General features: G+C 48.8%; 1 protein-coding gene across 1 annotated transcript; it reads left to right on the top strand.

The window, feature by feature from the left end:
* Positions 1-640: 640 nt before the first annotated feature.
* On the top strand, positions 641-5,209 carry LOC147860396 (Class I peptide chain release factor). Its single transcript, XM_087324171.1, has 6 exons — positions 641-957; positions 3,916-3,991; positions 4,102-4,226; positions 4,330-4,400; positions 4,765-4,846; positions 5,037-5,209. Exons 1-6 carry the CDS (start codon positions 676-678, stop codon positions 5,055-5,057), a joined length of 657 nt encoding a protein of 218 aa, XP_087180297.1. The 5' UTR covers positions 641-675; the 3' UTR covers positions 5,058-5,209.
* The last annotated feature ends 21,976 nt before the right edge of the window (positions 5,210-27,185 follow it).

Here is a 27,185-nt window from a genome sequence, read left to right as displayed (position 1 = left end):
AAAAATATTGATTTGTGTTCATCGCAATGCTATGACTTACAATCAGTCTCGTAATAGAATTATCTCGTTAAAGCTATATTTATACACAATATATGATGTCTTTGTACTATTTGCCCTTAATCCTAATGTGCAAACACCTCAAAATTAAGGTTGATTTGGTGTAAACGACCTTGAATTTATTACCATCGGCTGATTTGGTGTAGATTGAATGCAATAATCTTGAATTTTATGCCTAATTGTTATCCATCATTTCTTTCATGCATATAGCCACTTGATCTAAGCGTAAATAATGACATAAGAAGTTTGAAAGAACATGCGCTAGGTTAAGTGTATGTATATATTTAAAAGGTGCTTACGTTTGGATAAACATTTCGTTACGTGCGAAATACAGGCAGGCATTGGCTTTTCTTACACTGTAAAAGATCGATTCAAATAGGATTAAAAAGAAGCGTGGCGTAACGATTAGCTTGTACAGAACACATGTAGGCTGAATATAGTCACACAATACAATCAACAACATAGACTTGAGACATGAAGAAGAAGAAGAAGAAGAAGAAGAAGAAGAAGGTACTCTTAGAATGCCACACAAAGATCCTAAGGACCTCTCTCTCTCTCTCCCCCCTGTCCTCTGTTGTTCCCTTTGTTTTTTGCTTTTTGTGGGCGATTTTTGAAGAGATGATGATGTCGCCTATGATCTCAGGTTCGAAGCAGCTATGGCTACGAATTCCACCCTCCCCTTGCTTTCGACTCACTTTGAGAGCATGCTCTGTGTCTCCTCCTCCCCCTCCTGCTGCTGGCGTTTCTTGTCCTCCGGATTATCTTTCTCTGTCGAATAAAGAACTCTTCTTGCAGTGTTCCATGGATACGTTTCGTGCTTCAGGCCCCGGTGGCCAACATCGCAACAAAACGGAGAGCGCTGTCCGTTTAAAACACCTACCTACGGGCCTTGTATCTCAGGTGACACTAATATTGCTTCATACATACACAGGAACATGCATACATACATACATACATACATACATACATATGTACGTGCGTACACATACTTCCACTCATACATATGTTCTCTGAGCGTACATACATCATACAGACATATACATGCATGCATATGCACACACATACACAAATTCATATGCATATAGACCTTCATACATGCATTATCAAAGTACATACACCCATCCATCCATCCATCCATCCATATGCATGCATATATATATATATATATATATATATATATATATATATATTGATAGGTTGATCTATCACTATTAGGGGACAAAATCTGCCCATGATACAGAAGGTGCAACATGTGTGTATGTCCTCCAGGTGTTGAGAACAGATGACAGATTTAGAATAGGTTTAGGGTAAAACAATGAGACTCTAAAATGAGGTGTAACTGAGGATTCGGATGGTTTTCCTGGATTGGTGGATGTTGTAAATCAATCGTATTCCTTCCTATATGTGTCACATATATGTATACCAATATGAAATGCCTATCAAGCAGGCTAGTGTAAGGATATTCTGCAGGAACCCCGCAGTGCTGTCTCTGTGTCCAAGTTGTTGCATGCCAATGACTCTTCCACGTAATAATTATGACCAGTTTGGATCTCCATGATTTGTCATCAATGAAGAGAGATTAATTTCTCTAAAAGACCAAAAGAGAATATGAGGCTTATCATATCACAGCTGCAAATTATGTGTCTTCTATGAGAAGTGTACCAAAGAAACTCAAATTTTCAGCTTTAGATCTAATGGAGAGTGATTTTGGAGTGCTGAAAGTTTCAGGCCTTATAAGTGATTTTCTCTCTTTCAATTTTTCTTGCAATTTTTCTTATTGTATCCTCTTCTATTAATTACTCATAATGAAATGCTGAAAAAGGGCTGTTTTTTGGGGTAAACAATGTATTTAGAGTTTCAGGAGCAAGTTCTTAAGAATTTGCTTTTTCCTTCACATAAGTTTTCTTGAGTGATGAAATTGTAGCTATGTCAAATGTCGAGTTTCAGGAGCAAATCCTTAAGAATTAGTTTTTTTCTTCACATAAGATTTCTCAAGTGTGAAATTGTAACCAAATTTGTGGTTCAGCTGATGTTTTACTGCCTCTGAAAGTTCCAGATGCCATGGTCCAATGTTCGTAAATACATTTTAGGGATTGATATGAGAGTAAACATAGTTTCTATAGTCTTCGAGGAACAATGACCAGAGGCCAATTCAGGATAACAAGGTGATATGACTCTATTACCCAAACAAATCAACTTAACCTTAATTGCATGGACAAATTCTTCTTTGAACAATGAAAGTAGTGACTGGATTATTTTCCTGACAAATCTTCCATCCTCATAGACAAAATCTTCTTTGAACGATGAAAGTAGTGAGCCGATCTGTACCTTTCAATTCTTCTACCCTCATGGACATATTTTCATTTGAACAGTGAAAGTAGTGAGCATGTTGTATACCTGTCAATTCATCCAGCCTCATGGACAAAATCTTTCTTTGAACAGTGAAAGTAATGAGCAGATTGTATGCCTGACAATTCTTCTGCCCTCATGGACAAAATCTTTATTTGAACCGTGAAAGTAATGAGCAGATCGTATACCCGACTATTCTTCCACCCTCTTCACAACTTGGACACTTTGGTGGTGGTTGGGTGTTCAAGGCTATCACTGAAGTCCTGTGTGTTTTCAAACTTACATGCAAGGGAATGTATGGGCCAATGCAAACTGGGCTTTCGAGGGATTGTATTTGGAAAATTTGGAGCTCCTGCAGGCCTCCTTACACTAAACATCATTTGGTCCTGTAATAGAATGGCTACACAAGGACTACTGTTTCTTGTTATGTGAAACCTATTTTGTACAATCTTTTTTATAGTTTTTTCTGTTTTAGCTGCATATGAACATAATATCCATGTCAAAAGCTAAATTGATTTATGCAGCAACATCCATTAGATAGTTGCCAATCCCATGATGAAACCCATTTTTGAGTCTTCACCGCTGTTCCTTGTCCTATTTGACATGTCATAGGATGGATATATCATCAAATCTTGCTATATGAACACACATGCATCTTATGCACTTCATTGTATGATATATGGCAGCTCAAGACCTCTTCACACCAGCTAGAGATAGGCAGATATGCATGCAAACCCATGCAAAAATGGATTTTCCAATTGTGCCATTGGGGTATGGAATCGAGGAACACTATGTTTGCTATTGTTAGCCACTAAGTATTATCTTAGTAGTTGAGAATTAGGTCCATGCAAGAATGGATTTGTCAATTGTGCCATTGGGGTATGGAATCGGAGGAACATTATGTTTGGTTGTTGAGAGCTTATCTTTAGTCCACAACGATTGTAATTTTTATCTCCAGTTATTGAATATTAATAGCCTATTTATTCATATACTCCTTAATCACTTCAATTTATAACCTTGTTAACTATTATTAAGGGAGCTAAGTTCCTTACTGCATCACAAGATTATTGTTGGTTAAGTGATCTATTCAAAATCCTAAATCATGTTGTGTGTGAGTACTGAGCGTATAAAGTATTAGGCTTTTATGTAAGTGGCAAAGAAAATATCCTAAACATGGAGTGGATTGATGCCAGAGATGCCCACTCAACCCACAGTGAAGGTATCCAAAGTGTGGAGTTGTCATGTAAACTTTCAAGCTATGTTTATGAAATTTGTTAACCTATATTGAATTGATTAGTTTTAACTCAAAATGACGTAAAGAAGTAATTCTGAGAACCCAGCCTAGTTAGGGACTGCCGCTAACATTCAATGTGTTGAAGAAGAGCTTTCATGTAGAATCTATAGTCGTTTTTATGTCAAATTTATCGTTCACTTTATTTGTTATCTTGTGTATGAAATCTTTATTGATTTTCTGCTGTTGCTTCTTTGTTTGTCTAAGGTATATTATAGGCTTCAGATGAGAGATCACAACATACAAACCGAGAGTATGCACTTGAACGCCTTCGAACACTCATTGCTGCGAAAGGTGTGGATTTGTTCCCTAAATTTTGCGTTTTTTGGGTACGCTATTTGCTGTTGTATACTGAAAATGCTCTAATGCTTTTATGCTATATTTGGCAAATAAATGAAAACTAGTAAGGCGACCAGTGGAGCTTGATGGTTACAAGCCACCACCAGAGCTTGTTCGGATACTTCCACCTGGTAAAGGGCAAAAGAATGATGGCCAAAGAATTGGACCCAAGCACAAAGATTTCCCCAAGGTGGTTGCAAATTTTTAGACATGATATTGTAGTAATGTCAGCTGAATTTGATTATGCCTAATTCATCATGCTAGTGTGCATTGTATTGTATATGATAAAACAGGGTGTACAATGCTTGTTGGATCTGCTCATGGCAACTAATGGTTCAATATCGGCGGCGGCGGCTGTACTACAGTAAGTTTTAATAACTTGAAATATCCATCTACCAAGTTCAACTGTAGTTACACATCAATGCGAATCATGAAAGAATCCAGTGCGATAAAGCCATGGCCTGTTGAATGAGTTTAAGAAAGGCCATAATTATACAGCGAATGTTACATCCAGGCAAATGGGTGTCTTTCAAAACTCTATTGAGAAGCCTGATGCAGCTGTCTTATGAGCATCATTGATGTTGGTTATTCTTCTGTGTTCTGACCTAAAAAGATTTGTTTGGCCATGATGATGAACCTAGAAAAATACAAATGATTGGAATCATTTTCGCAGATTGTTAAGTACTGCCTTAGCTGCAATCTTAAGATTATGAGATTTTCCATTCTAGGATGAGCACTGGAGCATTATCAAAAGTTATCACTTCAGATAAAAGTATTCTCTTACCAGCCAATGAGCTTCGGGCATCCAAGGTACCATGCAAATGATTGACATAATTCATTTAGTAAAACATGCCATTCAAACAAAATGCTTCTAAATAGGTTCTTTTGTTCCTGATTTTAGTTGTAATTCATTCAACAAATCATGTCATTCTCTTACCAGCTTGCATCAATGTTTCCAAATCCAGTACATGATCTGAAAAAAATGTTATTTAATGTGTAGGGGCTTAAACCTCTTCATTGATTAATGCTGGAGTATATGCAAAATGAAGCACATTTTGTTTTGAGGTGAAATGTGGATATCCATATATTTGAGATTTTCTTGATGTACATAAGAATTCATACATTGTATCATTTAAATTCTTGAGCATCCATTTCATTCGTCTAAGTTTTAAATACCAGTGTTCATTGTTAACAAATGAAACCTTCATTATCCTTTACTTGTATCTTCCTCAGCTTGATTAATGTGGAGAACTGCACAAAAATTACTTATAATTTGTGCGATCTTTCAGTGTTGGAATGTACATATAATTCGCTGTATAATTTTAATTCGCATACATTTTTGTCCCTATTGTACCTATTCTAGGAGTTGTAATATTCTTAAAGGATAGAGACCTTTGTAATCTTATGTATTCACAAGTACGAAAATGAAAATGGTAGGTCTTATTTTCTATTATTATAGTCGGCAATTTTTCGATCCAATCATAGTAATTGAAGTTTCTACTACTGAAGAGGGCATGGAGAAAGCAATCATAATGGAAGCATTACATGTAATTGAAGTTTCTACTATTGGAGTGGACATGGACAACACAATCATAATGGAAGCATTACATGTGAAGTGTTGCATTGATTTGCATTGTCATCTTCAAGGAAATGCTTGGAGTAGGGAATTTGAGTGTATTGAGGTAATGTTGTATTATGATTAAGATTTTATAAGAATGATAAAGTCTCTACAACATTTGAGAAGCAACCTTGGAAAGTAGCCATTTATAAGTTACTCAAGCAACAAACAATGGCTAACCAATCATAGTCCACACAAAATGTTTTTGCGGTCTTAGGCAAAATGTTTTTGTAGGCTTAGGTTATTATCTTGAGACACTTGCACAATGGGAACATGCTTAGAACACCATGAGGCCAACTAGCGAGCTATGGAGTGGATATTACATAGAATGTAAGGGTAGTGTGTTCTTCAAAGATGTATATGATATGTAGAGAACTATTTTCGATGGTCAATGGAACATATTTGTGCAATGGTGCATAAGTAACATGCTAAGTCAAGATCTTCTTTTCAACATAAGGGATATGATGCATGTTATTGTAAAGCTAATGGAAGATATATATGCTCTGTTATGGTTCTTATTTTGAGAGAGGGATGGAAACGTGTGGTAGTTCAAAGTGATGTGTATGCAAGGCTCGTGATGGTTGAAGTAAACTAAAAGGAGGAAATGATATGGTTCATTAGCATTTGCACCCCAAATGATGTCATTCAACACATTGAACTTTGGTGATACTTAGCTCAAATTCTTGAGTTTCGAAGATGAGTATTTTTCTTAAGTGATTTTAATGTGTTTTGATGTGGTCCAACCTATCACAATAAATAATCTAATGGATGTCCCAAAAAGAGAGATTTGGGAATGTTCACGATAGAAGTCTTAAAGTATGATGGATGACATTGGATTGATGGAACAAATATTGGTTATACATTTCAATCTACACAATATAGATCGACGTGGAGAGTTAGATGACATATATCTAATGCATGATGAGGCATTCTTGCACGTGTCTCAAAGGGTATGCATTATGGAATCTTTTTCCAATTGTCTTGGAATGCACACATCAAAAAATGGAGGATATCTTTCCTTTGGAAGGGGGAAAAGCACTTGGATTTAACTCACTTGGATATTTTTACTTTCTGTTGTCCAACCTATGCGATATGGATTTATTGAAAACAAAGATACCATAATATTTTGAATGTGCAAATGGTTGTTGATCATGATAAGGAATCAAAACAAAATATTGTTATGTCACAACTAGATTTAGAGAAGGCTTAGGATCATGTAAGTTAGTCATTTGTCTCAAAAGGTTTTGGTGTGTTAACCGTTTTGCCGGAAACACCTTCGATATGCCTACGAGCTATCGGTATCAAGGGAAGTGTAATCGTGAAGACTTGTGCACGGTGTGTCGTTAAGGGAAGAACACGGAGAGCATACCCGGAATAGAGCTCGGGTCGTATACGTAGTTGAGACCTTAGAAACGACGACACATAGATGAAAACAACAAGAGCAAATAGATATGTATTACTGTAATCATTAGCGATGTTTACAAAAAACACGGCCCATAGCCGGTAGCCTTACAAAGCTCCTATATCTATTAAACAACCTCGCCTAGGCTCTGGATATCTCTCCCTTGCTGAGGTACGCAGACCTCGGTTTATATACTTCTTTTCCTTCATACAACGCCGAGCGGTTGGTTGATTGTGAGGCTCGAAACTCGGCGTTTTACCTAATTCTCCCTTACCTACTCGCCTTACTTCTGGCGTATTATATTTAACTAATTTCTATTTTTGGCCTATGGACAACACCTGGCACGCCCGTGGGATAGGACTTTGTCCGTCGGACCCACGGTTCACCATGGATTTAACAAAACCACACGAATTACAAAAATGGCCCGTTCCTACGGGGCTTAGAGGTTGGTCTTATTCTTCTTCCAATATGCCGAGGATATCCCCGGGGGCGTGGGGTTGGGCTGGCTGCTCGGCTGGTGGGGTTGGTGATGGGGGTGGTGTTGCCGAGTTGGGGATGGCGGTGTCGGCGTGTGTGCCCTCCTCTATTGGGACTGATGCAGGCAGGGTCGGGGTTATAGTCTGTGGCTCCGCTGGGATGTGGACGTTGGTAGGAGCAGATTGTTGAAGACAAGGCCGTCAATGCGGAAGATCAAGTAGCATTCGATTGGGGTTGAGTACCTGCGTATGACAGTTTCCAAGATCGTGCACAGAGATAGAGAGAGAGAGAGAGAGGAGGCACAAAAGACTCTTTCTATTCAATAGAAACAATAATACAACCAACCTTACAAAAAGGTTACTAGGTCACTTTATATAGTGACAAACTTAGGGCAACTACCATTTATGCTAATTACACAAATGGCCCAAACTTGAGCTATACAAAGGGATAGTGTGAATACGTCCATTATACACTTGTATTCGACACTCCCCCGTAATGGGCGTATACATGGGTTATCTAAGATTACAGGTATAAACCTAGGTTCTCGGACATATCAGTTTTGTTCGAGTCGGTAGGGTCCGAAGGCAGAAGGCCGGACTGGTCGGGTCGGAAGAGTTGAAGCCGATCATTAAGGAACTGATGTCGGTTGTCTGAAACCATCCTGCGCTGTGTCCGGCTCTAACCGGACTGGTTTGTCGTTACGCCCATCTGATGCCGAAGGGACCGAAAGCGGTATGCCGAAAGACACTTGGTCATTCCATCTGCGACATTGTCGGTTGTGGATATTTTCTCTAGACCGATTTTCCCTGAAATGACGCAGTCCCGAACGAAGTGATATCGAACGTCGATATGTTTGGAGGCGTTGTGGTGAACCGGATTTTTCGACAAGGCAACAGCACCTTGACTGTCGCTATAGACAACTGGGGCCGAGTCATGGTCGACTTGTCGAAACGTGTGCGCCAGCCGGCCGAGCCACAAAGCTTCTTTTGCAGCGTCGGACGCAGCTACATATTCTGCTTCGGTCGTTGAGGTCGCTGTGCACTCCTGAAGTTTCGACTTCCACGAAATTGCTCCATTGCCGAATTTGAAGCAGTATCCAGTTGTTGATTTCCGACTGTCTATACAGCCGGCGAAGTCCGAGTCGGTGTAACCGACTACGCCTGAGGTTGAGTTCGGACCGAAAAGAATGCCGTGGTCTTTTGTGCCAGCCAGATATTTGAACACATGCTTGACTGCGTTCCAATGCGATCGGCCAGGATTGTGCATAAATCTGCTAACGACTCCTACGGCATGAGAAATATCAGGCCGTGTCGCGACCATCAGGTACATAAGGGAGCCGACTGCCGGTGCATACGGTACCGACTTCATATCTTCCCCCTCCGGACCGGATGTCGGGCAGTCTCGCTGAGAGAGCCGAAGATTCATGGGGAGCGGGGTTGAAGCAGATTTGGCTGATTGCATGTTGAAGCGTTCCAAGACACGTCCGATATAGTCGGTCTGAGACAAAAAAAGATGTCGTTTATCGCGATGCCGACTAATCTTCATGCCAAGTATGTGTCGTGCCGGACCGAGGTCCTTCATGGCAAACTTCAACCGCAATTGCCGAATGAGATCGGCAAGTTCGCCCGCGTGGCGTCCAGAAATTAGCATGTCGTCCACGTAAATGATGAGGAAGATGGGTGATCCATCTTGAGCTGTGTTGGTAAAAAGACAATGGTCCTCATCGCTTTTGGAGAAGCCGATCGATTGGATGAAGTCGTCGAACTTCTTGTACCATTGTCGCGGTGCCTGTTTGAGGCCGTATAGACTCTTCCTGAGTCGGCAGACTAGATGTTCTTGGCCAGTTGCCACGAAGCCTTTTGGCTGCTCCATATAAATTTCCTCTTCAAGATCACCATGGAGGAAGGTTGTTTTGACATCTAGCTGAATCAGCTCCAAGTTGTCAGCTGCCACTACGCCGAGTAGAAAACGAAGGGTTGTCATTTTCACCACTGGTGAAAAAATCTCGTCGAAGTCGACGCCATATTCTTGTCGGAAGCCCTTCGCAACTAATCTGGCCTTGTACTTTGGGGTGGTCGAATCAGACGTCTCTTTTAGTCGATAAACCCACTTGCAAGGAAGAGCACGTCGATTCTTAGGTAATTCGACCAGATCCCAAGTCTTGTTTGCCCGAATGGAGTGCATTTCCGACTCCATCGCCAGATGCCAGGTGGCTGAATCGACAGATGTCGATGCTTCTTCGTAAGACGTCGGTTCGCCGGCGTCGGTGAAGAAAATTCCAGGAGAATACCTCTCTGGAGGTTGCGACAGTCTCTCGGATCGTCGAGGTATGATTGGACTGGTCGTATCGGGTATCGAGGTCGGATGGTCCGAAAGCGAATTATTCTGCTGTGCCGAGTCAGAGTTGTCCGAGTCGGTAGTGTAAGGTTCAGCTACCCGTGGAGCTGACCGTGTGTTAGGAGCGGGGCCTTCTTGAAGGGTCGGCACATCGGAAAATGTTACCCTTCGGACTTCGATCGGTGTTTCGACTGATGGATTCATAGCCGACTCGTTGAACACAACGTCCGAACTTCGAACGATTTGTCTGCGTTCGGGGTCCCAGAGTCGGTATCCCATTTCGCCGTCTGATCCATATCCAAGGAAAATGCATTTCCTGGACCGAGGTGCAAGTTTTCGGCGATCATCTTTCGGAATAAGGGCGTACGCCTCGCATCCGAAGATCCTCAGCTTGTCGTAATTCGGCTTACTGCCGATCCATAGTTCCTGAGGAATTTGAAGTCCTAGAGGTCTGCTTGGCGACATATTGATTATGTGTACTGCCGTGAGTAGAGCCTCTGCCCAGAAGCCATCCGACAGTCCGGAGTGTTGGAGCATGGAAACTATCCGTTCTTGGATTGTCCGATTCATGCGTTCTGCAATCCCGTTTTGCTCCGGACTGTGTGGTGCCGTAAATTCACGTCGGATGCCGCGTTGTCGGCAGAATTTGACGAATTCTTCTGATTTGAACTCTCCCCCATTGTCGGTCCGAAAGCATTTCAGTTTTCGGTCAGTTTGATTTTCTACCATAGCGAGCCAATCGGAGAAGATCGAGAAGACACGATCTTTGGTGCGAATTGGATAAGCCCACACCTTTCGAGTCGAATCGTCAATAAAACTGACGAAGTAAGAGGCACCGCCGAGAGACTGATGCGGCATTGGGCCACAGACGTCCGAGTGGACTAAATCGAGAGGTCTCGTTTCTCTTGGTGCTGATGTCGGGTGTGATGCGGTTGCTTGTTTGCCATACTGGCAATGTTCGTAGAATTGATGGTCCGAGAAGGAGAGTTTAGGGATGTATCCGGCTCTAGATAGGTGCGTAATGCCGGCCTTGCTGAGGTGTCCTAATCTTCTGTGCCATAGTGATGACACAGGAATATCCACCAAAAACAGGTTACCCTCTCTGAGCGTAACATGTAACGGATACAGTGAGTGTATCTTGGGTCCTCTAGCAAGCAGGAGGTTCCCCCTGTGGAGTGTCCACCCTCCCGAAGAAAAACCGGCACGAATGCCGTCTTCATCTAGTTGTCCGACTGAGATCAATGGCCTTGAGAGCTCGGGTACATGTCGGACATTGTGAAGTACAAGTGTAGAGCCACCTGTGAGGTTGAGCTCTACTGTGCCGATTCCAATGATGTCACGGTGTTGCGAGTTGCCGACTCGAACTGAGTCGGAGTGACGGATCGTATATTGCCGAAATTGGGATCGATGAGGAGTCACGTGAAATGACGCGCCCGAATCTAAGAGCCATGTGCTCGATTCTTCAGTCGTGAGCAGAACTTCTGATCCGACTGGATTTTCGATTGATAGTATATTTGGGTCGTTTGGTAGCACATCAGCTGAGAAGCTGACGTAATTGATCTCCTCATGCCGGCCACTCTTCTTGTCTGATTTCTGAGACTTGTCGTTCTTGTTCTTGAGTGCGCGGCAGTTGGCTTTGATGTGTCCGGGTTTCTTGCAATAGTTGCAGATTCGATTATCCCGTGACTGGCTCCGTCTTCGCTGATTGTTCGGCTGCCGTGAGGAATCTCTTCCTCGTATGTTCGATCGTTCTGTCGAACCTTGTACTACATAAGCGTCGTCTGTTGAGTCTTTGGCGAAAGACTTTCTCCGAGCTGCTTCGGTCAGGATTGCGCTCGTGACTTCGGAGTATTTAACAGCCGTGGTTGACGCGTTGCACACGGTTGTGACGAAAGTTTCCCATGATGAGGGAAGGCTGCTCATGAGTATCATTGCTCTGAGTTCATCCTCGATTGCCGTCCCCTGAGATGAGATTTGGGAGCTTATGCTTTCGTACTCATTGAGATGTGCTTGAACCGAATCTGATTCTTTCATCCGCAAGTTGTAGAGGCGCCGGATCAGAAACATCTTCGTTGCAGCGACCTTCTTTTCGTAGGTGTCCGACAGTGTTTTCCACAGTTCGAATGCTGTCGTACACGATTGCACCGTAAAGTATACCGATTCCGATAGGTGCATCCGAATCGTGGCGCGGACGATTCTGTCTAGCTTCTGCCACTCAATTGGTTTGTATCCTTCTAGAGGTGCTTCATTTTCGATGGGATCGATTTGCCCCTTGACTATGAGATAGTCCTGCATTTGCTCCTTCCAGAAGTTGAAGTTCGATCCATCGAACTTTCGTAGACTCATTTTTGACGAGCCGGATGTTGATGTCATGACTCTGCCCTAAGTCGGCTACGAACTTTGGTGAAGTGCAGCGGTTTGGCCCACTCAGTGTCGTTCTAGCCGAAGTTGGACACAAGTGATGTTGATTACGGAGAATCGGGGATTTGGTTCGGATTGACTACCGACAACTGTCTTAGTCGAGTTGAACCTAGATTTAACGATCCGACAGTACTTCAAGCCGATTCGGTTTCGGTTGACGGCAATGGTGAGAGCAATGGAACCGACTGGTCCTTCCGATTATTGTCCAATCGAATGAAACACGAACTGGGGTTGTCCTTGAAGTCGTCGTTGTGCAGGAAGCCCACCTCAAGCAGTTACGATCAAGGAAGTAGAGTACAGCCGACTGGCTTACTCTGAGTGATGATCTAACGCAGCGAGATTCAAGCTTGTGTTTGCCTACTTTCTTCTCTGTTTCTTCGAATGACGCAAGAAACCGAATGCTTTGCAGACTAGGATGAAGCGAAAGGCCGAATACTGTGCAGGCTGTGATGACGGCCGACTGCGGGTTGAGGGACCTCGCTCTGATACCAAATGTTGAAGACAAGGCCGTCAATGCGGAAGATCAAGTAGCATTCGATTGGGGTTGAGTACCTGCGTATGACAGTTTCCAAGATCGTGCACAGAGATAGAGAGAGAGAGAGAGAGGAGGCACAAAAGACTCTTTCTATTCAATAGAAACAATAATACAACCAACCTTACAAAAAGGTTACTAGGTCACTTTATATAGTGACAAACTTAGGGCAACTACCATTTATGCTAATTACACAAATGGCCCAAACTTGAGCTATACAAAGGGATAGTGTGAATACGTCCATTATACACTTGTATCTTAAGTCCTCACGAAGGGTCTGGATGCTGGTGTCATCCATCTTGTAAAACCCTCGGCCCTCCTTCCGTCGGTTCTCGGCATTCGCGCGTAGTATGTGTAGGTCCGCGGCTTGGGCTGACCACTCCTGCCAAACATGGTCAAGCGTTTCTTTGATCTTCGTGGTGAATTGTTGGCGATACTTGTGGATTAGGGTCTTGATTTTGGTATCGTCCATGCCGATGCTCGCGCGGTGAACTTCCAGTGCCTCCCTTGCGGCCTTGGCTTATGCTTGGCTTTTGCGGGCGAAGAGTGCTAACGTAGCTTGATTATCTTTTGCTTTTTCTGTGATGAGCGCGATGGTCTGCTCATAACGGTTGGTGAGTTGAGCTACAGTTTCGTCCCTTCTTAGTTGCCAAGCGTCCCAGAGTTGTTCTTTGACGGCGATGTGCTCGGATTGCAACTGGTGATATGCATCGGAAATTTTCGCTCATTGCTCCTTCGAGATCCTCCACTTCTGCATATGTTCGTTGGTCATGTCCTAGAAGGCTCGTTGATGACGACGTAATTCCTGGTTGTCGGCAAAGAGTTGTTGTTCTCGTTGGCTATTCTGCTCGGTTTCTTTGATGAACCGTTCCTTAGCCTCAGTGATTGAGACTTGGAGGGTCATCACCTCTTGTTCTCGTGCTTCAAGCGCGGCCAACCTTTCAGCAAGCAAGCGCTTGAGGTTCGCTTCGCGGCTCGTGGCTGGCCAAGAATGTTGTTTTGATTCTGTTCGGCCATTTCGGCCAACGAGATCTGGGCCTGAAGCTCCTCCTGGTAGTCCTTATTGGGGAGGCCCTATCTGGGTTGCCGCTTGCTGGAGTTGTGCCGAGGACTCCCTGTCTGTCTGTGTCGCTCGTTCCATGACTTCCGGAGGTGGTGGCTTTGTGTCGAGTCGTGGCTGGTTTGGGGGTTCGGGTTGATATCTGCCCGTGACGATGGCTCACTTGCTTGTACCGAGTTTGTCATTGTGCCGGCCTCGGCCGTGGCTATTGTGGGGTGGGCAGTGTCACAGTCTTTGTGTGCTACGGTACCTTCAGAACTCGGGCTCGGGTTCAGAAGAGTGGCTGGTGAGACAGCTTCACTCAGCGCAGGGAGGAGTAAGGGCGGCTGTTGCTGCGTGAGTGTTGCCAGTTTCTCCTCGGCGGCTTGCCCTAGGTCGGTAGCCCGTTTGGCTTGCTAATGCGCCATTTTGATACGTCGGGCCATGTCCGTGGCTGGTTTGGGGGTGGGGGCTGATATCTGCCCGTGACAATGGCTCACTTGCCTGTACCAAGTCTGTCATTGTGCTGGCCTCGGCCGTGGCTACCGTGGGGTGGGCGGTGTCGTCTTTGTGTGCTATGGTACCTTCAGAACTCAGGCTCGGGTTCAGAAGAGTGGCTGGTGAGACAGCTTCACTCGGCGCAGGGAGGATTAAGGGCGGTTGTTGGTGCGTGAGTGTCGCCAGTTTCTCCTCAGCGGCTTGCCATAGGTCGGTAGCCCGTTTGGCTTGCTGATGCGCCATTTTGATACGTCGGGCCATGTCCTTGGCTGCCCGAGTAGTGTGGTGTAGATTGCGATATGCCTCGACTAAGGCCATGTTCCGAAGCGAAGCATTCTGGACTTGCTTCTTCCGTCCTATCTTTTGTAAGGCTCGATCCTCGTGAGGTTCGATTTCACCCATTAGCGCACGTTGGATCATCTTTGTTTCGGCGTGCTCCTCGGCCATACGAGCGGCGACAGCTACTTGGGCGCGTACGAGGAAATCCATTAACTTGTAAGTTGTGCCCAATCGAAGTAGGGCACTTAACTCGTATGCCTCCGTGGGGAGATCTTTGTACCCGAGGACTTCCTCCTCTGATATCTGTGGTTTGGCCATGCTCAATCGTTCCGACTTGGAGCCATGACTCCGCTGGTACTATGTCCATGAAGGGGGGGCTAGCCTCTTTTGATTTCTGCCGCTGGTCGCCTTCGGTTTCTGTGGTTGCCTCTCGAATGATACGACGTCTTTTTGGCGGCTGGTTCTGCGCGTCCGGGGCCGGTGGTGTTGGCTCCTCAGACTATTTCCTCTTCTGTTGTCGGATAGTCGAGGGCTGCTGGCTGCTGGGCCGTGGGCTCGGTTGAGGAGAGGTCATTGATGTCCTTGGTGGCCTCTGGCGTATGGTGACATCCTCGGGGATGGCCTCCTCGGCCTCATCCTATTCGACACGGGTGGGGGTGGGGCCGAGGCGGAAGCGGGGTGCCGAATGCCTGCGGGAGGTGGAGAAGATGAGGATTCTTCCCATTCTTCCTGAGTTATCTCCAAAATCTGCCCGCGTTGTTTCCGTGGTGGTGGCGGAGAGATCAGGGTGCGACGAGGGGAAACCGAAGGAGGTGGGTAGAGGACTGTAAGGAAGTGGTTGATCACAGGCAACAGACGCTTACCGGTTTGGAAGGATTCGAGCGCCGCTTGGATTCCTTCGCCTGTGATGATTCCCCAGTCGATTTTGTTTCCCTCTTAAGCACTGATGATGATCGCCGCTTTGCTCTGTGGCATACTGGTAGGGTTGGTATGCACGAACGCGTACTCCATCAGGATGCGAGCGAGTTCCCCGAATGCCTTGTTGGATCTACTGTAGGTGCGGTAGGCTTTACTAGATATGGAATACGCACCAAAGTATTCCTTCAAGGTCATGGAAGGGGGAATCTCGACCTCATGGTCACCTCCTAGTTTTAGGTCCAAGGCAGCATGAATCATATTGTTGGTGACTGTGTCCGGGTGGATTCGTCGTGCGACCGCTTGGGCATCAGGGTGCGCAAGGGCATCGATCACCTTTAAATAACCACCCAAGCCTCGTTCTTGAAGCCAGGAGTGGGTTTCCTGTGAAGCTGCAAGAGGCATACTGGACTCGGGGTTCTGCTATGTGGAAGATTGGGGAAGGAGGATTCGACCAGGCCAAGACAGAGTGAGGGAAGGAGATGGTTGTGGTGCGGCAGCGAGGCTACGAGGGCAAGAGAGGGCTTGTGAGCAAGAGCGGTGGGAGCGATGAATGTGTTGAGAGCGAGAGGAAGCTTGAGAGCGTGGAAGCGATGAATGCTGGGTGTGCAAGAAAACGTCTGTGTGTAGAGTGGGCTTGGGGTAATTGTTTTTTAGCGAACGCCTAGGGTTTTGTGCATGAAGAGGAGCCTGGAGATTCTTGGGCGTGGATGCCATAATAGGATATTATGGCCACGTGTCCTAGGGAGTTAGTGTTGTGCCTTGGATGTTGTGCATGTGCCTTTAAATACTTAAGTGAATGTGAAAGTGACTAATGGATGCCTCTAACCTGATGTAATTTGGGTGAGGTGGTAGGTGGTGTAGGTGGAACTAACTAATTGCTAAAACTATGCCTAATCCTACCTAATGTCTACTTTGGAATGTTGGTGGGTCCTTACCGAGGGGGACGCGTGGCCATGTTTGTTGTCGCGAAGAAAACCGTCCCTAGGCGGAAAACGAGTTTAGCATGTGTAAACCGGCACTAACACGTGAGCACACTTTTCGTTGTATAGCAAGTAGGTAGGTACAAGTCGGTTGAGGTGAAATCCTAGGTAACGCACATTCAATAGGGAGAGAATCGAGTTGTATCTCTGTCCGAAAGGACAGAGAATTAATATGATGTAACGGATGATAACGGCCTCTCTCCTTGGGCTATAAAAGAGAGGGAGAGGGATGAGAGAGGTATCGTGCGTTAGAGAGGAGGAAGTGTTGCCAGACTGAGACGGAGCTCTTCCCCTCTGCCACTCTCCATAGCCATTTTGCGCAGGTTTTCAGGAGGCTGACTCTGCTTAGTGGAACGCTTGTGTGCTTCCGGCAGAGTCTCCATCTCGCTCTTTTGTTTGCGTGTGAGTGAACAGGCATCGGTGTTCGCCTCGCCGGCCTGTTAGTTGTAACCGTCTTGATATATATTTATTTATTTATGTACATACGCGTTGAGGTACCCGGACTTCTAGTCGTCTCGTTCTGTTGTGTTGTTGGATTGTGATTCCTATGTGCTCCCATGTCTGTGCGTGTGCAAGAGCGTCCGTTGCCTTTCTGTTCTCCTCCTCGCTATTTCTTGGTCCAAGACCTCGGTGGTCCCGCCTCGTTCTCCATGCACGCACGTAATAACGCGACATCATTGGTGAACCCGACATGAACAGGCGGCAGAGGAATAGAAAGATGAGGGGGTCAGATCTTGCTGAAGCCATGGCGTCGGCTGTGGATCAGATAGTGAGTGCGCGCGAAGGCGTAGGCGCCCTCGATAGGGCTATTGAAGCGGTCGTCGGCACGATAGGACGGTTCGGTGGGAAGGACGCCACGAGCTATTTGGAGGCCTACCGAGCCGAGATGGTAATGAGAGACATTCCGGAAGAAAGGTGACTGACCGGATTCCCTCGGGTGGCGATGCCGGGCATCCATGCGGAGTTGCCCGAGGTACTAGCTGAGAGTCGGACCTGGGAAGAGTTTGAAGGTCGGCTCCTCGAAAAATACGGGCTTGATGACGCGCTTCGGCTCTCGAAACGGGACTTCATGGAATGGGTAGAGACCCCCGAAAAGGGGAGAAACGCGTCGGTGTTCCTCCGGGAGTTTGAAGAACTCTTTGCGCGACTTTCGGCGCTCGACCGAACCGTACTAGACACAAGTCGCGTCTTGTTGTTCGTTAAGTCGGTGGATGCGAGGGACTGGGAGCAAGTGGGTCTCCTGCTGGAGACTGATGACGGGCTGACGACTGACTGGGCCGTGGTGAAGAGGGTCTATGGCCGTTTCGACAAACGGCGAGAGTGGGTCGATAAAGGATCAACAGGGGCGGGCTCTATAACAGCAAGGAAACTCGAGCCAATCCCGCCAGCGCAAAGGGAAGAGACCCGAGCCTGGCTCGAGACCGGATCGACTTCGACCGGCATGGTCAAAGGTTCGTCCGGAGGAGCAGCTCTAGAAGAGCTAACTAGGATGGTAAAGGACCTCCAGATTGCACAAGCATGGAGGGACAACGACGAACAGGCCCGTGACCGAAGGCCTCTAGCTGGAAACCGGTGTTTGTGGTGCGACGCGATCGGCCACGTCTGGAAGGACTATGGGGACTTTGCCGAGGCAATGAGTGCCAACGTGGCGTACCTATGGAATGGTCGGGTGCACGCTAGCGAGACCCGAAGGGCCCTGGACCTGAATGTCGGACGAGGGGGTATGAAACGGCTGATGGAAGAAGCGGCGGCTCACCACGTAGACACCGTCCACTACTCGGCGTCGGCTGGGATCCGGGTCAGAGGTGGTGAGGCCGGAAGACGAACGAAGCCGGATTTTGGCCATTGATGCTGGAAGGCCTCGCCGACGCACGACTAAGGAAAGAAGAAGCGAACCGCGCGGAAAAATGGCTCCGGGAGGTAACCGGGTGGAGCGACCCGGTCGAAGAGAAGACGGGCTTCGTTGAAGCCGCATGCCAGAACTACGAGGCTCTGGTGGAAGACAAGTGAGTAGGTAAAACCGGAGGGGCTGAGCCCTCGCAACGGTACGAGACCCGATTCAGGCAAAGGCAGAATGAGGCCGGTGCGACCGGCGCACCGGATAAAGCCAAGAAGGCCGAGTACCGGTTCAGCACGGAAATCGAAAGGACCATGGACCTACGAAAGGTCCTGGAGGAACGTATCCTCGACAGCAAAGTGGAACTATTGCTGAGGGAAGTGCTCGGGATCGCCAAGAAGGAGTTCCACGACTCCATCGTAGACTTGGTGAAGAGGAAGAGACTGTCGATGGAGCCAGAGCCGGAGAAGTCGATGGAAGTGCGAACGACGCACATAGAGGACATGGCGCTAGAAGACGAGTTGGCGGAGAGCCACTATTCGAGGCCACATTGGGCCAGAGCGACCACGGAGACCCCTGTTAAGGTCGGGGATGTCCAGGAGCCGGTGGTGGCATTGGTGGACCACGGTTCAGAAATCAACTTGATGTCCATGGACTTCTACCAAAAGGGGAAATGGCCGATTAACACCAAACACGGCTGGAAAATACGGGCAGCGACGCGCGCCACGGAAGAACTACATGGAGCCTGCCCGAACGTACGGGTGAAAATCGGCGATGTCGAGATCGACCAACACTTCTTCGTGCAGGAGACGTCCTCACATCCGGTTATACTAGGAGAACCATACATCACGGTGGCACGGATGGAGACCAAGGTGCTGGACAACGGTGCAAGAGTCAAGAACCAAGACGGGCATCACTCAGTTCAGTTCTTGACGGTGCAACCAAACCATGAGCGTAACCGTGAGACCCTCAGTGGCGAACCCAAGGGGATTTTTAGAGAGGGCTATCAAGGTGTGGGGCCGCGATAGTCCGGACACCCCGGAAAAACCGCACAAATGTACAGTACGGAGGAAGACCTGTACCATAGGTAGGAAATTTTGGTTCTCCGACAACGGAGGTTGTACTATGGCCGGCATCAGCGGCCGGGAAAGGAAGCGAGTGGAGGAGCGGCTCAGGGGATGCGGAGTCCTCTCCCCCGACGAAGAGATCAGCGGTGCCGTGGAGGCGGTCTCTTTTGACGACACCTTGGGCGAGTTGCGAAAGGTGATCGGTGAAGACCTTAGAGAAGACCGGACCGTTCCGTAGGTTCGATGGGAATGTATGAAGTCATCGCGGACTTCTGGGAAAGAATCGGGTCGGATCGGACAGCCCGCGTGAGTACAAAGTACAAGACTGTGGACTGGTGTCGTGAAGAAAACCGGGCATAGGCAGAATCGGAGAAAAAGGCACATGAACCAGCTCTTACACGGATGGGCGCATGAATTGATATTTTTATATTGTGTACATGATTCATAAATGGATCGGCTAATGTAAATACTAAGTAGTACACATTTATTAGGGATTGTGCGTATCTCTATCAGAAGGGACAGGGAATAAAGCGATTTGACTAGGGAGAAAGGGCACCCCCTTTTGAGAACTATTTAAGGAGAGGAGAGAGGGGAGAAAAAGGGGATCGCGCGTTGGGGAGGACGAAGTGCTGCTGCAGAACCGAGTGCCGAGCTCTCTCTCCTCCGATCGTCGTTCTCTGCGGGTGTCGGGAGTTCGCTGCCTCTGCTTCGTGGACAACCCATGTGCTTCCAGCAGAGTCTGTCTCTCCACTTTTCCCCTTTGTTTCTTCGAGTCGTGTGGCTGTCGTCAATGTGTGTGAGTAGGACCCCGTGTCGGGTCCATTACCAAGGTTGCCAGTTGTAACTGTTCGAGTTGTAAGCTATTGACTATAGTAACCGGATTCCTGCTTTCTTGCTCTTAATCTCTTCCTATGAGCTTGCATCTCTCTGTCTCTTTCTCTCTCTCTCTCTCTCACTCTCTCCTTGGTCCAAGACCCCTGTGGTCCCGCCTCTTCCTACACGCGAACGCGAAACTTCACGACATCATTGGTGAACACGACGTGGAAAGGTGGCAAAGTAGTCAAAAGATGAGGGGATCGAAGATAGCGGAGGCAATGGCGGTAGCCGTCGACCGGCTGGTAAGCGCTCGTGAGGGGATGGGTACCCTCGACAGAGCCGTTGACTCGATCGTCGGCACTATAGGCCGGTTCGGAGGGAAAGACGCCACAAGTTATTTGGAGGCTTACCGGGCCGAAATGATCATGAGGGATATCCCGGTGGACAGGTAGTTGTCCGGATTCCCTCGGGTGGTGACGCCGAGCATCCACGCGGAGGTGCTCGAGGTGCTGGCCGGATGCCAGACTTGGGAGAAGTTCGAGCTGCAGCTCCTCGAGAAGTACGGGTTTGATGACTTGCTTTGGTTGTCGAGGCAGGACTTCATGGCGTGGGTGGAAAGCCCCGGAAAAGGGAGGAACACGTCGGCGCTCCTCCAGGAGTTCGAAAAATGGTTCGCGCAGCTATCGACGCTGGACTGGACCGTGCTCGAAATGAGTCGAGTACTACTGTTTGTCAAGTCGGTGGACACACTCAACAGGGAAAAGGTGGGTCCCCTATTGGAAACGGACGAAGGGCTCACGGCAAACTGGGTCGTGGTAAGACGGGTCTGCAGCCGTTTCGACAAACGGCGCGGTTGGAGCGACGGAGGCTCGTCGGGGTCAGAGCCGGTCCCGGCAAGGAGGCTCGAGGAGCCAATATCGGTGTCGGCCGGTAGGAAGGATGAGACCCGAATCTGGCTAGAGTCAGGGTCGGCATCGAAAGACGCGGTCAGAGGCCCATCCGGAGGAGCGGCTCTGGAGGAGCTGACACAGATGGTGCGCAACATGTAGTTCGCACAGGCTTGGAGAGACAGCGGCGAACAACCTCGCGACCAGAGGCCGACGGCTGGGCAGCGGTGCATGTGGTGTGACGCAATCGGTCACATTCGAAAGGATTGCGCGGATTTCGCTGACACACTCAGGGCCAACGTGGTGTACCTCTAGAACGGGCGGGTGCACACGAGTGAGACCCGGAGAGCCGTAGAACTGAATACGGGGCGCAACGGAATGAAGAGGTTGATGGAAGAGGCTGCAGCACGGCATGTAGAAGTCATTACCTACTCAGTGTCGGCGGGAATTCAGGTCGGGGGTGACGAGTCCTGAAAGGTGAAGGACTCCGGATTCTAGCCGCTAGTGTTAGAAGGCTTCTCCGGAGTTCGGTTGAAGAAGGAAGAGGCGGACCGCGCGGAATAGCGGGTCCAAGAGGTCACCAGATGGGACGATCCGATCGAAGAGAAAACGGGCTTCGTAGAAGCCGCTTGCCAAAACTACGAGGTTTTGGTGGAAGACAAACGGGCAGGAAAGGCCAGGGGGGTGGGTCCCCCGCAGAGGTATGAGACCCGGTTCGGACCGAAACCGACCGGTGCCGGCAACCCAGGCGCGCCGGACGGGAAGAAGCAGGCGGGGTTTAGGTTGAGCACCGAAATCGAGAGAGCAACGGACCTACGGAAGGTCCTTGAAGAGCGGATCCTCGACAGTAAAGTGGAGTTGTCGTTGCAGGAGGTGCTGGGAATCGCCAAAAGGGAGTTCCACGACTGCATCGTAGACTTGGTGAAGCGGAAGAGGCTCTCGACGGAGCCAGAACCGGAGAAGCCAGTGGAGGTGCGGACTACGCGCTTAGAAGACACGGCCCTAGAGGACGAGTTGGCGGAAAGCCACTACGCGAAGCCGCATTAGGCCAGGGCAACTACGGAGACCCTTGTGCGGATCGGCGATGTTCTGGAACCGGTGGTGGCCTTGGTAGACCATGGGTCCAAAATCAACCTGATGTCCATGGATTTCTACAAGAGGGGTAAATGGCCGATCAACACCAAGCATGGGTGGAAGATACGCGCAGCGACGCGTGCTACGGAGGAGCTGCATGGTGCGTGCCCAAATATACGCATAAAGGTCAGTAACGTCGAGATAGATCAACATTTCTTCGTGCAGGAAACATCCTCGCACCCGGTGATTCTCGGCGAACCATACATTACGGCAACATGCATGGAGACGAAGGTGCTAGACAACGGTTGTTACCCGTATAGGTCTACGGGAGGGTTAAGTGTAATGTGGAATATGAAATGTGAATGTGTGAGTGTTAGGTGAGGTAAGTAGGTGTACCTACGTCCATTCGGCTTTTTGTAAAGATCTTATATAAATCCTCACTCATGGGGCATGAAAATAGGGAATATTGAAGTTACCCACAAACTGTGTCTGTCTTGATTCTCTCTCTCTCTCTCTCTCTCTCATTTGTTCTCTCTATGCATCTCATCTCTCCCTCTCTCCTCTCACACTCGAACCCCCTTGGGAGGGGGGTGGAACCGATCTTGGCTCCACCCCCCACCCATAAACACATGGCACGCCCTACAGCCTACCCACCCATAAACAACGGTTCGGCGTACGCGCGCGTCAAGAGCCAGGACGGTCGGCATTCCGTCCAATTCATGACCGTACGTCCAAACCATGAGAGGAATCACGAGACCCTTGGCGGCGATAGCCGAGGGGAATTTTAGAGAGGGCTATCAAGGCGTGGGGCCGCGGTAGTCCGGACGTACCGGAAAAACCCCACACATGTATAGTAGGTAGGAAGTTTTGGTTTTCCGAAAACGGAGGTTGTACTATAGCCAACGTCAGCGGCCGGGAAAGGAAGCGAGCAGAGGAGCGGCTCAGGGGATGCGGAGTCCTCTCCCCCGACGAAGAGATCAGCGGCGCCGTGGAGGCGGTCTCTTTTGACGACACCTTGGGCAAGTTGCGAAAGGTGATCGGTGAAGACCTTAGAGAAGATTGGATCGTTCCGGTAGGATCGATGGGAATGTACGAAGTCATCGCGGACTTCGGGGAAAGGATCAGGTCGGATCGGACGGCCCGCATGGACACAAAGTACAAGACTGTGGACTGAAAGGTGAGGCCAGTTGCGGCACCCTTGCCGGAGGGCAGCGAGGAGCGGATAAAAGGGGTCGCGTCGGACCCAAGTTTACGGAATCCAGCTGGCATAGGGCACCGGTTCACCAACATAACGCTACGAGAGTTCAAGGTCGGTGGGGGTGGCTTTCTACTGCCGGCGGAGGAGGACAGGTTTCGGAGAATGCTCGGAAGGCATGGGAAAGCCTTCCCGTTCTCGTCGGAGGAGATCGGGTGCATGGACCCGACGATCGTTGAACCGATGGTGATCTTCACGGTACCGCATGTACCGTGGAATCTCAAACCGATTCCGGTGCCGAGGGTTCACATCCCGAAGTTCATGGACCTTCTGAAGCTAAAGGTGGAGATGGGCATCCTCGAACCGTCAAGTACCCCGTATTCGAACCGGTGGTTTACGGTGCCAAAGAAGAACGGCACGTTGCGCTTCATTCAGGACCTACAACCGGTCAACAAGGTGACCATCCGTAACGCAGGAATCGGACCGATCATAGACGAGTTCGCGGAGGCCTTCGTTGGAAGGTCGATCTATTCGGTCGGTGACTTATACTCGGGGTACGACCAGTTCCAGCTAGCAGTCGAGAGCAGGGATATCGCGACGATGCGAACCCCTCTCGGCCTAGTACGGATGTGTACCCTACCACAAGGCGGGACGAATTCAGTGGCGCATATGGTGAACGCAATGAACAAGGTGCTCTGGGACTGCATCCCGGACATCACCATGCCATTCTTAGACGACATCCCGATAAAGGGGTGTTTGGTGGAAGATGCGGACGAGACTGTCGGGCCAGACGGATGCAGGAGGTTCTTCATGAATCACATCAACGACTGCGAGAAGGTGCTGCAGAAGCTCGAAAACGCACGACTCACCTTCTCCAGAGAAAAATCGGCATTCAGGCAGTTGGAGATCTTCGTGGTCGGACACCTATGCGGCCCTACGGTAGGAAACTGTCTCCGGCAAAGATGGAGGCCATCTCGGCGATGAGGGACGATTGCGGGTCTGTCACGGAGGTCCGCAAATTCTTGGGAGCATGCACGTTCTACCACATCTGGATTCCGCACTACGCGCATGTTGCGGAGCCTCTCTATGGGCTATTGAAGAAAGGGCGTGGGTTTGAGTGGAGGACGGAACACACGGAGTCGGTTCGGAGACTAAAGGAGGCGCTTACGGAAGCATTGGCCCTCCGTAAAGCGGTTTACGGCGAGGGTGTTCCCATCTGCATAACGGTGGACACGAGCCCGACCGGGATCGGGTGGGTAATCAGTCAGGAGGACAAGGATGGCATACGATTCCCGATCCGGTTCGGGGCAAAGGTATTGAGCGAACGGCAGCGAGGATACGCCCAAGTTAAGCGCGAGCTTTGGGGTATCGTTTCGGCAGTCAAGGCCGACAAGGACTATCTGATCGAGACGGAGGTGATCATCGAGACGAACTGCCTGCCGATACTAGGCATGGTTTCCGGATGCCCGACGTCGGACCTAGCAATGCTCTAGTGGATAGCGTACATTAAGTCCCTGAACCCGGAGATACGGCACATCTCCGAAAAGGATAACGCCATGGCCGACATGCTTTCAAGAGCAAGGTTCAACGACGAAGACGGCATGGTTTCAGATGACGAAGAAGTCGGCGAGGACTTCTTCGGGTCGGCTAACCTAGCGACGAGGGAAAGGGACACTGGGGGGACACTCCGGCGCTTAACGAGTTTGACGAAAGCAGGTACGACGGGGAGTGGCTCCAAATCGGGAGGTTCCTACGGATGATGACGCCGGACGCAGCATGGACGAGAGAAGAGGCGAGCCGGGTACGGAAGAAGGCGTACCGATTCTTCCTGCGGGACAAGTGCATATGGAGGCACCCAAAGAAGAGAAACAGCATCCTGCTCCGAGTAGTGACAAAGAAAGAAGAACAGGAGGAACTACTGGCGGCATTTCACGAGAGTCCCTGGGCTAGGCACCGCGGAACTCCCGACACCCGCAGAAAACGATGATCAGAGGAGAGAGAGCTCGGCACTCGGTTCTGGAGCAACACTTCGTCCTCCCCAACACGCGATCCCCTTTTTCTCCCCTCTCTCCTCTCCTTAAATAGTTCTCAAAAGGGGGTGCCCTTTCTCCCTAGTCAAATCTCTTTATTCCCTGTCCCTTCTGACAGAGATACGCACAATCCCTAATAAATGTGTACTACTTAGTATTTACATCAGTCGATCCATTTATGAATCATGTACAAAATATCAAAATATCAATTCATGTGCCCATCCATGTAAGAGCCGGTTCATGCGCCTTTTTCTCTGATTCCTCCTATGCCCGATTTTCTTCACGACATCCACCCCCACCAAACCGCGCATCCACCGGCATGCGCCAGAGACGGGTAGATATCCAAGAAAACCGGCTTCACTCGTTGTTCTCCGATTCTCCGCCGGGCCCAAACTGATCGTTGTTGTCGCTCCTGCTCGTAGGCTCTGGCTCGTCTTCGAACCGCTTCTTGAACGCTTTGATCTGCTTCCCGGCCACCGGCACCGCTAACCGTGTCCCGTCGAGTTCCGCGAGGTGGTATGTGCCATTGTTGTTCGCGCTCGTCACCGTGTAGGGCCTGAACCATCTCCTAACGAACTTTCGCACCAACTTGTGCTGATTTTCGAGGCTGCTGTCATATACCAGGACCCAGTCGCCTTCGTCGATCTTCTTTGGTCACAACCGGTGCGTCCGGTTGAATCGGGTCTTGTTCCGCTCCCTTGCCACTCGCAACTTTTCCTTCACCCGTTTCACGTCCTCTGGCCTCCGCTCGAGTTGCCGAATCCGCACCGCCAGCAACTCCTCCCGGCTCATTTCATCCTTCCAATCTACCGCCGCCCATGAAGAAACCATCCGTTCCACCAGCATGATCGGCTTTTGTCCATACACTGGAAGGTAAGGCCAGTCGCGGCACCCTTGCCGGAGGGCAGCAAGGAGCGGATAAAGGGGGTCGCGTCGGACCCAAGTTTACGGAGTCCGGCTAGCATAGGGCACCTGTTCACCGACATAACGCTATGGGAGCTCAAGGTCGGTGGGGGTGGCTTTCTATTGCCGACGGAGGAGAACAGGTTTCGGAGAATGCTCGGAAGGCATGGGAAAGCCTTCGCGTTCTCGCCAGAGGAGATCGGGTGCGTAGACCCGACGATCGTCGAACCGATGGTGATCTTCACGGTACCGCATGTACCGTGGAATCTCAAACCGATTCTGGTGCCGAGAGCTCACATCCCGAAGTTGATGGAGCTTCTGAAACAAAAGGTGGAGATGGGCATCCTCGAACTGTCGAGTGCCCCGTATTCAAATCGGTGGTTTACGGTGCCGAAGAAGAACGGTACACTTCGCTTCATTCAGGACCTGCAACCGGTCAACAGGGTGACCATCCGTAATGCAGGAATCGGACCTGTTGGGAGACAGGTCCCTCCGGATGGGAAGAGAGAGAAGAACAGTGCCGATGAACAAACTCGGCCGAGGCCGAAACCGGATGAGGAGTACCCGGCTACGGAGAGCCGGATGGTGCAGACCCGGTGAGGAATGTTGAAACCGGATGAAGAGACATATCTGTAAATATGTTTCTGAGAGTCCATCGAGGCTATATTTGTAAATAGCCGAAAAGTCATATTAGTATAAATATGACTTAGGGCAAACTTTTATATATAGTTGTTGTCATTCTCGTTGGTGCAAAAAGGAGAGAGAGAGCGTGTAACTGTGTACAGAGAGAGAGAGAGAGAGAGAAAGAGGTCGTCGCCTCTGTTGTAACCGCCGCCTGT

This window comes from Azolla caroliniana, unplaced genomic scaffold, assembly GCF_043228905.1.
Source record: "Azolla caroliniana isolate FFs.n. ecotype wild unplaced genomic scaffold, voAzoCaro1.0.p SCAF_9, whole genome shotgun sequence".
Taxonomy (NCBI): domain Eukaryota; kingdom Viridiplantae; phylum Streptophyta; class Polypodiopsida; order Salviniales; family Salviniaceae; genus Azolla; species Azolla caroliniana.
This window is presented reverse-complemented; position numbering and strand designations above follow the sequence as displayed.

Bases quoted from the DNA above. Each gene is read 5' to 3' on its own strand.
- LOC147860396 (XM_087324171.1), top strand. From the start codon at position 676: ATGATGATGTCGCCTATGATCTCAGGTTCGAAGCAGCTATGGCTACGA. The intron at 3,992-4,101 runs GTGTGGATTTGT...AATGAAAACTAG, and splicing joins AACACTCATTGCTGCGAAAG to TAAGGCGACCAGTGGAGCTT. The intron at 4,227-4,329 runs GTGGTTGCAAAT...ATGATAAAACAG, and splicing joins AGCACAAAGATTTCCCCAAG to GGTGTACAATGCTTGTTGGA.